Below are 16,028 nucleotides of genomic sequence, written 5' to 3' on the forward strand. Positions count from 1 at the left end.
GTACATATGTATACCAACAAAAGTAGAAACGATCCTCGTGTCAAAAAATTATGGTGCGTCTTAGTTATCTAAAACGACATAAACATTTACATTCATAGTTACAACACTTAGCGATATTAGGTAGGTTTATTTTATTTTATTTTATTTTATTTTATTTTATTTTATTTTATTTTGACAAACAATGAACTTTAACTATTTAAATCTAACCTTACAACTAAACACCATTTAAATGTAATTGTAAATTAATTAAAATTTAGTTATTTAAATGTAATGATTACGCTTATCAACCTAAAAACGGCTCGTTTATCGAGTTTCTCTTTGCTGAAACTTTTATCCGATTAATTCGGAGTTAACACGGTATTGGATCAACGATTTGGAAGAACGATTCTGAATTCTCTAATGAAGTGTTCAGGTCGGTCTGTAACATAGAATTTGTTTTACTTTTCAATAAGTACGAAAATAAAGAAAATAATTGTAGAACAATAAAAAATAATAACCCTTTACAATGATTATGATTATTTTTACTTATTATCTGTTATATTGCTGATGAAATACAAATTTTATTGCTAAAGGCCATTTCAATTTATTTGCCAAGCTAAAACCGCTTTCCAGAATTTTGAATGCTGAGTTTTCATCTTTAGTTAATTAAAAAAGTATTTAAGGACTTTATTCAAATCCTTATCCTCATCTTACTACTCGACTAAACTTTTCATCTTCACCTCACAGGCTTACTAATAACTACTTCGGAAGTCTTTGCCTATTACACAACCATTAAGGGTTGCTGTAGTGGGTGATTACTTAAGCTTCTCTAACATGACCGTTTCTTACATTTTGTATATGTCTTATTAACTTTAAATGTGTGGTACGTGTATATATGTACATACTTCTTAGTTAGGCTTTCGGCATGTTTCGCATCTGTGGGAAATAGTGGGAATCGTGCTCCAGACGGCGTTAATAACCTTGTTAGTAAAGTTTTCTAATTCTTGTTTTGGGTGGGTCTATTGGGACTCTTTAGAAAGATACTTTGTAAATAATTTTTTCTTTAATAATCATTTTGTAATCGAAAACGGAAAATGAGAAACGGAAATTTGAGCGCCCCAACTTTGTTTAATTTTATAGATTTTTATGGTAAAACTAAAAGCCTCGGCAATGTTATTTTTGTTAAATTAAAATCAAAACATTTTCAATAATAACAACACGTAAAATACGTTTAAAAAAAAAGGCATCGTTAAAATAAGTTTTCGCACCGGTACACTAACGAGGGAAGGGACGAGATAAAAAATATATTACGTTGAATTGAATCAAAGTACACTTCGTATATCGTATATATATATACACGTGTCCTTTTGCGAAGCGTACACAAATAACCCGTTCGATATTAGTTTACAAACACTGAAGTGGTTTTCGTAACATGCTCTCTCAACTCGGGTATTCAAAGACGACCGAACCGCAGCGCAAATTATCGGGATGCCAACAAGAAAAGTACACATTCCGATGCGTGTCCTCGAAAGGATTTTCTCAGTGTATTTAAGCTTTGAAATTCTAGCAGCATTTTACGAGCTGAAGTTGTTTGAGCCGTGAGTCATAAAGCACGTGCTCTAAAGGAAGTAGCACGTCACGAAATATATACTATATATAAAAATATATATATATATAAGAAAAAAATGATTTGTGGTGTCGTGGGACACCGGAAAGGAACGAAGTTCCTTATTATAAAAAATATGAATTTTAAGTTCTATTCGAGGTATAAAGAAAATAATTATTTGGGTATACATTTTTTATTATGATTTTTTTTATTGATAAAAAAAATAAAAAAGCTACTTTACAAAGCTATCAACTTTATTTTATTGACAATGATTTATAATAAATATATTATATAATAATAATATACAAAGAAACAGCTATTTATATGAATAATAATAATAACCGTCATCACGTAGACTATACATTAGACACTGTATAGCCATCATACTAAGACTATACATAAATAATCAAAATCTTACGTTACGGACGTTTTTTCCGGACGGTTAGAGTACCCCTCCGCATCGTCCCATAAGGAACTACGTTACAATAACTGTACTCATTTAATTAGCCTGGACATATTTCTTAACATCAATAACAAGAAACAGTAATCAGTATGCAGTAGACTGAAAGTATGTGAATAGGTTAAAATTCATGGAATCACGAATAAACCAATTGTTAAGAAAATAAGGTTGTAGAATAAATAAATAATAGACCTTATGAATAATAAACCTTCAGGTAGGTCGAAGTTTCAATTGTACTGTAAAACGCTTTTCCCATCTTTCAAACGGTGACGTATAGATGCTTAGTGCTAGAAATAGAATGGTAGTAAACGTATCCGTCCGGGTTTACAATACCATCCTACCACTCATAAATGCCGATTTGCGATCGCGGTATGTTGGTATAATGCTCGGACAATGTTACTGTCTGCTGATGAGGTTTGTACTACTCTAGATCGACATCACACAGCTTAATTGTAACAATACAGAATCCTTTGGGACTACAATAATGTCCACGGTAGCGCGGTCTCCGTCAATGTTCCTTCGGAGTTGTCCGATTGCGCTGAACTTATTTTAAGTGAAATAGATGTTTTTTCAAATTGTCTCACTACTTACAGGAAAAATCTGTCGCGGATCATCTCCCAATTAAATTAATCTTAAGCAATGAATGAAATGTATCCAAATCTTAGCTGTATATTTTATTTTTATTTTTGATGTTAATGCAATGTCGATTGCACCTATAATTGAGGTGACATCTGCCATGAACTTTTGTCAATCTGTCAATGTTTTGTATTGATGATCACTTTGTTGGTGCAACTTATTAAATAAATAAATAAATAAATATTTTAACAATAGCTTTGTTAGTCTGACATTTTAGAGACGCTTCTAAGGTTAAAATTCAAACAGCTATTGCTTAAGCCATGTTCGAATCCTGAAAGCCGAATTATATTAGTGAGCGTTCCTTTTGCAGCAAATGTAAATTCCAGCTTTGCCCGACGTTTAATAGTAACGTCACGTACAAAATTTATATTACGTGACAACGCTTCAATCTATGTGCTTTATTTAATATTATGTTGTTCAAACCACACACACACAGACAGAATTCCACGCATCGTTAATGAATTTAATTTCTCTCCGGTTCGCATTTATGAATTGTTAATTACACAACTCCGCCACTGACCTACAGGGGTTACGAGTTAAACTGTAACGTCCAAGTTGGTGCCACAACTAGGACAAACAGCGACAACTCAAGTTGGTATCTGTTATGAAAAGGATTCACAATCCCGGAAATTTAGTCTGTTCTTTCCACTAAATTGAAAGAGAAAAAGGTTTTTGCGTAATAAAAGGAAATTAATATTCAATACATTGAAAGACACGTATTTCATATTGTAGTAGATATCGGGAAAATAAATTTTCCGTGTCATAAAATTTATTTACAATTTTTTTTAACTAAATTATTTATGAAATGAATTAGCTGACCCGGCAGACTTCGTGGTGCCTCAATCGATAAATAAAAGACCTAAACTTTTGTGTAAAATAAACTTAAAACAAACAAAAGGAATCTGTCCGACGGGATACACATCAAAGGGAAAACAAAATTGTTATTTTTATTTCGAGCATTTTCATATTTATCTACCTTTTAAACCTTCTGGGCTTCCACAAATAATTCACCAAAATTAGCCAAATCGGTCCAGCTGCTCTCGAGTTTTAGCGAGACTAACGAACAGCATTCATTTATATATATGGGCGCAAACGCCACTGTTGGCAATAATTAACATAATAATATATAGTTTAGTTTATTATATGTTAATATTTATTAATTATTAGCAACAAAACTGTTATTCTACCATATTTAATAATTAGCAGACACTGTTTTGATGTGAAAATGTTCAGAATATGTTTAATGTTTATGTTATTGTTTAAAAACACAAATTACTGTATAAATGATTAAATATGAATAAAGCATAAATATTAATAATAATTTATATTATAATTAACAGTACTAATAATTTAATTAAGTATTGTAATTGTTATGCAATGATGTTGTTGGCGCCATCTATTATCAGGCTGGATAATAATAATGTTAGTTAATATTACTTAAAAGTAATTCATGTAAAATAAATTAAATGTGAGTCATGTAAAATCACTAAAATATGTATTTTGAATATTAAGCTATGTTTTGTGAATTTATTCGCAGTAATTACATTTGTTTGTATAAAAGAAGTTGTAGTTGCTATAACCAACACAAAATGGCCAATTGTGTAAAAACCACTGAATAACTCAGGCGTGGCTTTTTGTTGTAAACAAGTAATGTTAAAGTTTTATAGAATTGTATTGTATTTTCATTGTAAAAGAACTTATGTGTGTAAATCCTGGCTTAACGCTGACATCAGAAGTGGGATCACAGCCCCAAAATTAATCGTAAGCCCCCGAATGAAGTAACCCACTGTTGAAGAAGTGATGGGTCTCTCAACCTGTATTAAAAAGGCGAAAAGTGATGATAGCTGCAAATGCTGTACCCTTGTGGTGGCATTATAACTTTTATTTGCCGCCGTTCAACTCCGATGAGGGCGTGACATCAATACCGATGCGGAAATGTGGACGAAACTATCATGAAGCTAATTGTTTCATCGCATGAACATCGAGTTCAAAAGAGCAAGCAAGACATAAGCCGATATCTGGTCTTTGTATTGAACCGCATTGGAGCAAGCGAGGGAAGAACTGATCCATGCATTCAGTAAGGATGTGGATATTTAAAATGAGTTCTAGACCGTGGATGTTTTGGAAAAACTACTGACGCTGAGATGGTAAAAATACTGATTTCAGGTATTTATCTTAAATTTATTCGATCCAAGTTATTGAGAAATACGCTGTGGTATGTATTTCGCTTCCTAAATAATATCGATTCTAAAAACGTTCCGAAAGCGTCAAATTGAAAATATACTGTAAATATAATGTTAATAATCTAAACATAACTCAGTTTTATCACAATCACATAATGATTCCTTCAGTTTTCGTGGCACTTTTAGTAACACTAAGGTTTTAAATGTGGTTACTGCGTCACTTGCGTCATTTCGAGAAAACTTGTTACCGCCGTCAAGAGGACAAACGTATCACCTGGTATCACCACAAATAAGACTTAAATCATTGCAGATCTAGTTTAGTAAGCTAAACAACTTCATGTAAAGTTTTTGAGCATAAAGGGTCAACTAATAAGACTTAAGCCATTGCAGATCTAGTTTAGCAGGCTAAACAACTTCATGTAAAGTTTTTGAGCATAAAGGGTCAACTAATAAGACTTAAGCCATTGCAGATCTAGTTTAGCAGGCTAAACAACTTCATGTAAAGTTTTTGAGCATAAAGGGTCAACTAATAAGACTTAAATCATTGCAGATCTAGTTTAGTAAGCTAAACAACTTCATGTAAAGTTTTTGAGCATAAAGGGTCAACTAATAAGACTTAAGCCATTGCAGATCTAGTTTAGCAGGCTAAACAACTTCATGTAAAGTTTTTGAGCATAAAGGGTCAACTAATAAGACTTAAATCATTGCAGATCTAGTTTAGTAAGCTAAACAACTTCATGTAAAGTTTTTGAGCATAAAGGGTCAACTAATAAGACTTAAGCCATTGCAGATCTAGTTTAGCAGGCTAAACAACTTCATGTAAAGTTTTTGAGCATAAGGGGTCAACTAATAAGACTTAAATCATTGCAGATCTAGTTTAGTAAGCTAAACAACTTCATGTAAAGTTTTTGAGCATAAGGGGTCAACTGATTTCAAAACAAAGCATTGTGACTTTTAATGGAGAAAAATACTAGAACTATTATAGAGTTTCATATGGTAATACTGACAGTCTTGCTGACATCCTAATAGGTTTTAATCTTTTAAAAAATAACTTCTCAGTGTTGCACTCTTTGAAGAGAACTTATCTATTTTTATAAGTTTCTATCCAGTGAACGCTCAAGTTTGGAGTCATTATTCAATCATCATGTAACTTTTGCAAATCATGTCTCATAGATGGTGATCAGGCAGATAAAAGTTGGATTTGAAATAATTAATTTGGATAGGATAGTACAACGCTGTACATACTGTATGTCTCCTGTTTATTGTGAGGAGTTCAAGCATATTACAATACAAATAAACTTTTAATAAAATGTCATAATAAGAGACAGCTCATCCCTGTTCAGTAGCTCCATATTATTACTTTTCCTTTCATAATTATTTATTTTTGGATGAGTGGGTGATTAACTCTCTGCACCCTAGGTTTCTAGTGGGGATGCCAATTTATTATTAGTCAAGAAAAAGGATTGCACAGATCTCTGTATTGATTTCTGCTTTAAAAATCTTAGTTACATTTTTGGAACCCTGTCACTTTTATAAAAATCACCAAGATAAAAGATAATTCAGAAGTTTCAAAAACTTGTGAACAGTATGAAATTCATTACCACATTATTGCAAAGAGAGAGAGCATGGTCAACAGGCATGCTGAACTATTGATGGGTCATAAATGTCACATGTTTATAAAATATAATTTAATAAGCTCTAACAGGCAGCTTTAAGAATTACAGTTGATTAAAAGCTACAGCACAAAAATAAAACAAAAATGCAGAGGCATTAGGAGGATGATGTTCCCTACCTGCCATTAAAATAAAGCAAATTGGAAATGGTCCGCTGAATGATGAATTAGGGGAAGTTGAATCAGCTGGTGAGAAATGGATGGACGAGCGGTCTCTACCATCCAATGTGTTTTGATAAAGGTAAAGGTAAAGGTTTGATACAGGTAAATCTATCCTCTTAATGTCAGAGGATTCTGATAACTGAAAAATTGACCGTATGGGCAGAGAGATTTGTTCTGCTGTAAAATGATTGATAATTTGTTAAAGTGGCTACTTTTATTTTCCTATCCAATTATCCTTCCTAAAACGCTGGCGGGCCACCATGCGAATCCTTAATCCTGGTCTTGTTGGCTAGATCCCGTATGGGTGATGCCTTATGAGTTGGCTAGATCTCGTATGGGTGATGCCTTGAGAGTTGGCTAGATCCCGTATGGGTGATGCCTTATGAGTTGGCTAGATCCCGAATGGGTGATGCCTTGAGAGTTGGCTAGATCCCGTATGGGTGATGCCTTATGAGTTGGCTAGATCCCGAATGGGTGATGCCTTATGAGTTGGCTAGATCCCGCATGGGTGATGCCTTATGAGTTGGCTAGATCCCGAATGGGTGATGCCTTATGAGTTGGCTAGATCCCGAATGGGTGATGCCTTATGAGTTGGCTAGATCCCGAATGGGTGATGCCTTGTGGGTTGGCTAGATCCCAAGTGGGTGATGCCTTGTGAGTTGGCTAGATCCCGAATGGGTGATGCCGAGTGTGTTGGCTAGATCCCGTAAGGGTGATGCCTGGTAAGTTGGCTAGATCCCGTAAGGGTGATGGCTTGCGAGTTAACTAGACCCGTATGGGTGATGCTTTGTGTGTTGGGTAATCCTCTTGTGTGTTAGCTAGATCTCGTAAGGGTGAATGGTGCCTTGTGTGTTGGGTAGATCCCAGTAGGGGATATGCCTTGTTTACTGTTATGTGAAATTCTAAAACAGCGCAAGGGACGCGCTGGAATCAGTATGGCCGTATGGGCGCAAACGCCACTGTTGGCAATAATTAACATAATAATATATAGTTTAGTTTATTATATGTTAATATTTATTAATTATTAGCAACAAAACTGTTATTCTACCATATTTAATAATTAGCAGACACTGTTTTGATGTGAAAATGTTCAGAATATGTTTAATGTTTATGTTATTGTTTAAAAACACAAATTACTGTATAAATGATTAAATATGAATAAAGCATAAATATTAATAATAATTTATATTATAATTAACAGTACTAATAATTTAATTAAGTATTGTAATTGTTATGCAATGATGTTGTTGGCGCCATCTATTATCAGGCTGGATAATAATAATGTTAGTTAATATTACTTAAAAGTAATTCATGTAAAATAAATTAAATGTGAGTCATGTAAAATCACTAAAATATGTATTTTGAATATTAAGCTATGTTTTGTGAATTTATTCGCAGTAATTACATTTGTTTGTATAAAAGAAGTTGTAGTTGCTATAACCAACACAAAATGGCCAATTGTGTAAAAACCACTGAATAACTCAGGCGTGGCTTTTTGTTGTAAACAAGTAATGTTAAAGTTTTATAGAATTGTATTGTATTTTCATTGTAAAAGAACTTATGTGTGTAAATCCTGGCTTAACGCTGACATATACTTATATATAGATTAAATGAAATCCACAAGATCTAAAAGACAAAATCTTAATTTTTGTTTTCTTTTGTATTATAATTCGTCTAAAACGCTCGCCTCCCGTTACATTATTTTTCACAGTTGACACAATGAATTATAATGTCCACTTAATTAATCATTTCGAGAGTATACTCCCATGATTTTGTGAAACACTCCAAAAACGTATACATTGTTTGATATAAAAAATTGTAGACCACTTTGTATTCATGTCATGTTGTATTTCTAAACGGACCTGTCGGAAAAGTAATTACGATACATTTGTGTGGTTTCTTCAATTGATGAATGTAAAAATTACGTTCCATATTTCTAATATCAACAACAACAAACAATAAAATTTTTTATGTCATTGATCGTTGAAGTCGTCGTGGTCTAACGGATAAGACGTCCGGTGCATTCGCGTTGAGCGCGATGCACCAGTGTTCGAATCCCGCAGGCGGGTACCAATTTTTCTAATAAAATACGTACTCAAGAAATGTTCACGATTGACTTCCACGGTGAAGGAATAACATCGTGTAATAAAAGTGAAACCCGCAAAATTATAATTTGCGTAATTACTGGTGGTAGGACCTGTTGTGAGTCCGCGCGGGTAGGTACCACCGCCCTGTCTATTTCTGCCGTGAAGCAGTAATGCGTTTCGGTTTGAAGGGTGGGGCAGCCGTTGTAACTATACTGAGACCTTACAACTTATATCTCAAGGTGGGTGGCGCATTTACGTTGTAGATGTCTATGGGCTCCAGTAACCACTTAACACCAGGTGGGCTGTGAGCTCGTCCACACATCTAAGCAAAAAAAAAAAAACTAAAATCTGAATAGCATCGAGGTTTTGTAATTCTGTAAAACAATTAAGTCGACATTTGTTTAATATTCAACCTAAATGTCACTTGGCAACTGGTACAATTATTCTATTATTGCTTTTCTCGATGACTCTAGTCGGAATGCAATAATATCACACTTCCTAACATAATGCGACGTATCTGTCGCGCAAACACGTTGACTCGCATTTAATTTCACTTAAATTTCCTAAACATTTTTGATGCTATTTTCCATAAGCCATTACCTAAAATGTTTTTATGGATAAACATTACAAAAAAATTAGGACATAACTTACCAACGTTTTTCGGTAATTGTAATTAGTTATTTTTTCGTCTTAACGAACTTAGGTAAAATCATTTTTCAGCGTCATTAGCACATTCACGGTTATAATTATAAAAAAAGTCTCAAGGCAACTTTTACCCTCGTTTTTGCGGTCAATTTTCTATGACCTTTATGTTTTATCTCTCCGTATCTTTTTACAAATGAACATGGGAGTTAAGATGGACTAGTGATAAATGGGAACTCTAGATTAAAGTGGCCGTAACTTTTCCTCACCATGAATGATTGAACAAAACATTACTTTGTATTATTATCTTTTCCATTTAATAAATAGGAACGTATTGCTGAATCTTAACAGAAAGAAGAAGGAATAATCTTTCCGATACACGAGGACTTGAAAGATATTAATCGAGGGTTTTACTTGCTGCCTCGAAGTATTAATGTATTTGTAGGTTTTGTTTTCATAGGGGACAGCCATTGTGATAATAAAATATATTTGAGATAAATATGATGAGGTCAAACTCATGTGTCACTGACAGTTCGTCGTCATATCCATGGTCTCCGATGATCGCTTTACAACGCTTAGAACTTCGCTATCTCAAATATGCAGTGAATAAATAAAAATAGGACTTCATAACATTGTAACATGAATTTTTGAGAAATATAATACCAACATAAAATATCGAAATAACAGCGTAAAGCATACTAAGATAATGTGCTGACTGCTAGAGGGGAAGATTAAACGTGGTTCTTTCATCTTCGATACAAAGGAATGCAGGGCGCACGAGGATGCGTCTTGTGAAAATACCTTTGGTTTTTAGTGAATGCCGCCACACCGATCTTAAGCCATGAGGTATTGTATAAAGGCCGTTATACCCTTCAGACTTGGTTTCGCGGTAAAAATGGTGTTACGCGCTGGGGTTCGGGATAAATAAAATTCCACCGAAGTAAAACTTAAAAACTGTATTCAACACAGAACACTTAAAACACTCAACAAACACTTTAAAACTCTCAATTCGCTTCTTCCGCTTCGCTTCAGGTGATCCGTTCGCTGTTTCGCTTCGAGTAGTTCCGATTACTGATTGATTGCGTGCCATCTTTGCAACGCTTTTACAGTCGATATCACATCCCTAGAATCACCGAGAATATTCCACATAGCTCTAGTATTATATTTCCGCTATCTGCCAATAGATGGCGTTGTACTTCTCGAGCGTTCTAGGTGCTACTAGATCTTTCGATATTCGTTCGACTATTCCGCGATTGATGGCGTTACTCTTACCGGCGTAACAATAGGAAGGATGGTGGCACCAACCTATGCAGGCTTACAATATGCCATGCCATGCCATGCCATTTAAAGTCCTAAGTGTAATTCTGATGGTACACTATTTCATAATGTTTAACAGAGAAACCGTGAAAGGTAATAGCAAAGTAACAGCGAATAGATTATTCGTTTTCATTGTAAACAGGCGTTCAATAGTAAAACTCCATACACGAATATTTGAATAAATATAAAAATTTATCATGCTCAATCGAAAATATACGCATATAAACTTTATAAAACAGGTAACGTAGACCCAGATTTTAATGAAATAATATCTCCGCCTGGATATGGTTGGAAAATGAATTTATATTATGCAGTATGCTCTCAATACCAATATTTACCAATAAACTTTTATCAGAAAATTTTGATTTAATTTATCATAAAGCACATTGGTTACTGATAATAAATAAAACATAAAGTAATCGATAATGATGTTAGAACAGTTACCAAACAAAATTCTAGTTAGCGCCTCGGGTGTGGCCTACAGGACGATACGACATGTTCAATTCTAAAATTTGAATCATACATTATGTAAAATAATATAAAAAATAAACGTGCGATATTTTCACGGGAAAATGATTGAAACTTGAAATGCAGTATCTCTGTTGGTGTGCAGTCACGTAAAAGCAATTGGAAAACTTTGGCCATTGTTAATGGTTCCACGTCCAAAACATCTAGTTGCGAGGTAGTTATCCGACTTGCGCTAACACATCGTGCGTTTTGTTCCCGCAATGTTCTTTATCTATCTATCTATCTATTTATTTCAGTGAAGTTAAATAAATATAAATTTAGAGGGTTTTTTCTTTTTTTTTCTTTTCTTCTTTATAATTTCTTCTTCATACTTGAAATGTGTATGTAACCTATTATTTGCATGAAATAAAAGGCTTATTATTATTATTTATTATCAAAAAATAACAAAAAAAAGCAGTAAGTACAATGGGTGGCTTCATCGCTCCCGTTCAAAATGAACGTGTTCTCCCCAAATATATAAACATCTACGCCAAAATATATATAAATGTATAAAATGCTCTATTACAATAAAACCCTATTACGTTCTTATGTTTTTTATTACATTTTTTATTTTATCTAAAAGCATGTTCTTTTTCAATGTTCGCAAATTTAATCCAAGTCCTACCCCCAACCTTACTAAGGTTCTGAAAATATTTATGCCATGTAGGCCTTATCCATGTTTCAGTGTAGAATGTAAACCGGGCTAGGGTGAAAAGTTTCATTCAGTTAGATACTGGTATGTAAATGATAAAATGCTCTATTACAATAAAACCCTATTACGTTCTTATGTTTTTTATTACATTTTTTATTTTATCTAAAATCATGTTCAAAGTTCGCAAATTTAATCCAAGTCCTACCCCCAACCTTAGTAAGGTTCTGAAAATATTTATGCCATGTAGGCCTTATCCATGTTTCAGTGTAGAATGTAAACCGGGCTAGGGTGAAAAGTTTCATTCAGTTAGATACTGGTATGTAAATGATAAAATGCTCTATTACAATAAAACCCTATTACGTTCTTATGTTTTTATTACATTTTTTATTTTATCTAAAAGCATGTTCAAAGTTCGCAAATTTAATCCAAGTTCTACCCCCAAGCTTACGAAGGTTCTGAAAATATTTATGCCATGTAGGCCTTATCCATGTTTCAGTGTAGAATGTAAACCGGGCTAGGGTGAGAACTGTGCGAAGTTTCATTCAGTCAGATACTGGCGCCGCGCCGCGTGCACGTCTCAGTCGTTTGATCGGCTAACGCATACCAAGCTTTATCGAAATACGTGTCACACATCAGGTCTTACTTCACAGAATAGTTATAAAGAAGCCAATTTAAATATAGAACGAAACAGAAAATTAAGCACGTACTATCGGATTAATACGTGTTTTGAATTTTCAAACCGAACATTCATAATACTGATGTCGATTGATAAATAAATGCATTTGCTACCGAGATGCTTTGTTATGTAAGTTCATTGTTACGTTTGTTTAGTAGTTGAAGTTTATTTTTAATAGGAATTACGATCTAGAGAAAGAATAAGGAATCGGTCGGACCGGTCGTCATTACGAACTTTGGCCTATGTCCTGTAGTGGACGTATGTGAGCTGATAGATAGTGGAAAAAAAGAAAATAAATAAGTATTTTTTTAAAAATGTCTCACTAATTTCTGAAGAAGAAAGTATGTACTATAAACTATATTATTGCTTAAAAGCCGTACTATGTTTGATTGTAATCTTAACGACTTCATATCTCTTTTACGTTAGTTTCCTGGAATAGTCATAACTTATTAACGCGCTTGATAGTATAGTTTATGGCAGTACCCATAATAGTATTTGCTAACCTAGACTATTAGCAACAAAGTAGCGAAATATTAAAATACAATTTAATAATTTCGGGGAGGGTAGCGCCTTCGGTGTGGGTAAAGTTTCAGAGTGACGCCATAAAAAAAAAAAAAGCAGCAGATTGTTGAGAATCTTGTGTTTATAACGTAGATTTCGGTTTCCTTGAAGTAGTGGCTTGCTTTTAAAAAATATCCACGTTTCGCCCAATCGATCAACAGATCGGTAGGCAGCTGCTTGGCTCTGCCCCTGGAATTGCTGAGGTCCATGGACGACGGTAACCACTCACCATCAGATGGGCCGTATGCTCGTCTGCCTACAAGGGCAATAAAAAATAATAATCCAAAATAAAGTGGTATAGTAGTTGGAGGATTTATAGATGACAGGCAGTACGTGCCTACTGTAGATATACAGGTATATACTTTTGATAGAAACTCTTATCTATATATTAATGCGTGAAGCAAAAACTTTGTATCCCTTTTTACGAAAATTGCGCGGACGGAGGAGTATGAAATTTTCCACACTTATAGAGAATATAGAGAAGAAGTGCACAATGCTAATATTTTTTTAAAATACCTAATGCATAAAAGATACATTAAATCAATAAAGAAAACATTACACACACTACATACCATGTATTTGACGCACACACGCATGCATACTAGTTATTGTCAAACTTTTGTTCTTGACGTCTGTGTTCAAATTGAGAATAGATTAAATATTGTTTGTCTTTATTAATATTTTTTTATAGTGTAGTCTTGGCGTTGAAAATACAATCATAATAGTGTACAAACTTACAATTCCAATTAATTATAGTCGAATTTCGATTACTGCGGGACCTCTAGTTATTAGAAATTACTGTTGGTTATGTGAGTCTGCACACGCAAACCCAGAAGTACCTACACGTTTTGATGGATAGGAGTTTATTAATTTATTCTTTCATTCATCTACAACGTAAATGCCGCCACCCACCTTAAAGACTTAAGATTAAAGTTATAACAATACATTTGATATTCGACCCGTAGTGTCTAATAGCTGCACTTAAAACTGAATGGACCAGAAGTTTGTCTTTCAAACGACAGGAATAAAATACCACAATTTGGCTATTAGACCAAATGCACGAATGAGTTGATTCCATTACGACAGGTTATCGAATAACAATTATAAATGAAGCTGGGTAATAAACATTGTATTTTTATGGGATGTATGTGCGATATAATTTCACTTAATTACAATTTAAAAGATATATCTATAATATATTCTATATAGTAGGTATTATAGATTGTTTGTTTGTATTGAATAGACTACGAAACTACTGAATGAGCTTGAATTTGAATTCTTTCACTGTTTGGAAGCACACTATTCTTGAGTGTTATATTATTATTTTTTTAAAATTAGGGATTCTTACTAAAACTAATAATGTAACTCAAGGTGTAAAAAAATTACCTAAAATATTCTTTACATCGCGTTCGCTGCTTGATGATAGAATAAAATAATATAATGTATAATAAATAATGTAATGTGTTCTACAAAGTCATAGAACACATTTTTATAGTTATAATTAGTATATTAGTATAGACTATTATAGTTATGCCACAATAAGTGTTCTTTAAAAAAAAAAACAACGTCAAATATCGTTTACAGGGAAGCTCTGACTCAATAAACTCAATGGCTTTTATTTTGTATGTAAGACCTTTTTACGAATATTAGCAAAATAATAATATAAAAATAACAATAAAAGAGATAAAAAAAACATATTCAAATGAAAATAAAAGTCCATTATAAAATAATAATATTCAAACTAACTTTATAATTTTTTTGTAGTAACCTGACGCAAATAGAGCGTTTGATGTGTGTGTATTATTATTTTTTAGTTTTGAAATTTTTGTTAAAAACCCCAGAGAAGCTAGAGCGGGCCGCTAGTATAATATATAAAGATAATTAATGTTTTTAATAGCCACTTCACTAATTCATTGTATAGAAACATATGAAATAGAGGGAAACGTTGTATTGCTCTTTGCTTTCAAATAAAAAGTGGTCTCTTGCGATCGTCGTAGCTTGTTTGTAGCGTCGTTCATTGGCAGACTAGCTAACGCCCCAGCTGGTATGTGGTTATCGAAACCATCAATTGGTCGTGTTAATGGTCGTAATAACGTAAGTAGAGGAGCCCATCTCGATACGCGAGGTATAGGTTTCAATTTTAATGTTTAAAGACTGTCCTACATTTCTATCAGGATATACTCATGTAGCAAATATAATGACAAATAATTCAATATAATGTTCAATATAGACATTATTATGTTGAATTTAATTAATATTAAACGGGTAAACAATTTCTATCACAAAGCTGAATAATACTCCAATACAAATTGCTTTTAATTACAAATTATAATTTCATCTCGATATAACGCTCGTGTAAAGCGTAATATGTCATAATTTGCGACAGTCGACACTGACGTCAGTGCTCCTTGTGAATGAATTGCTTACCTTAAAATTTATAATACTTGTCCCGTTTTATTATTGGAATTAGAAACTGGGTATTATATGTATGATTTTTCAGTGATGCTATCATCTCTAGAGTAAAATCTATACAAAATTTATTGCCCTAAATGGATAAACGATCTGCAGTTCTATTTATACTGTAAAGTGATTATAGGATACTGCAGACAGTAAACATGAACGCTGTCATCTGCTTAGAGATGTCACGGCAGAATTACTGGTGGTAGGACCTCTTGGGATTCCACACGGGTAGGTACCACCACCCCGCCTATTTCCGCCGTGAAGCAGTAATGCGTTTCGGTTCGAAGGGCGTAGCCGTTGTAACTGTACTTGAGACCTTAGAACTTATATCTCAAGGTGGGTGGCGCGTTTACGTTGTAGATGTCTATGGGCTCCAGTAACCACTTAACACCAGGTGGGCTGTGAGCTCGTCAACCCATCTAAGCAAT

At 33.6% G+C, this 16,028-nt stretch overlaps 1 protein-coding gene across 7 annotated transcripts in view; it reads left to right on the forward strand.

Annotated features, from left to right (window-relative positions):
* The window catches only part of LOC101744976 (peripheral plasma membrane protein CASK), a 219,194-nt gene that overhangs the window by 149,229 nt on the left and 53,937 nt on the right, over positions 1 to 16,028 (forward strand). Inside the window, exon 1 of one of the 7 annotated variants that reach the window (XM_062669175.1) lies at positions 12,453 to 12,708. The exons of 5 other annotated variants lie outside the window; for them this stretch is intronic. In XM_062669175.1, the coding sequence (XP_062525159.1) occupies positions 12,697 to 12,708 (12 nt within the window). In that variant the 5' untranslated portion in view covers positions 12,453 to 12,696. Of the gene's footprint in view, positions 1 to 12,452; positions 12,709 to 16,028 lie in introns of those variants that run through there. One more of the 7 variants, XM_062669174.1, reaches the window with a different exon arrangement.

This window comes from Bombyx mori, chromosome 6 (genome assembly GCF_030269925.1).
Source record: "Bombyx mori chromosome 6, ASM3026992v2".
Taxonomy (NCBI): Eukaryota; Metazoa; Arthropoda; class Insecta; order Lepidoptera; family Bombycidae; genus Bombyx; species Bombyx mori.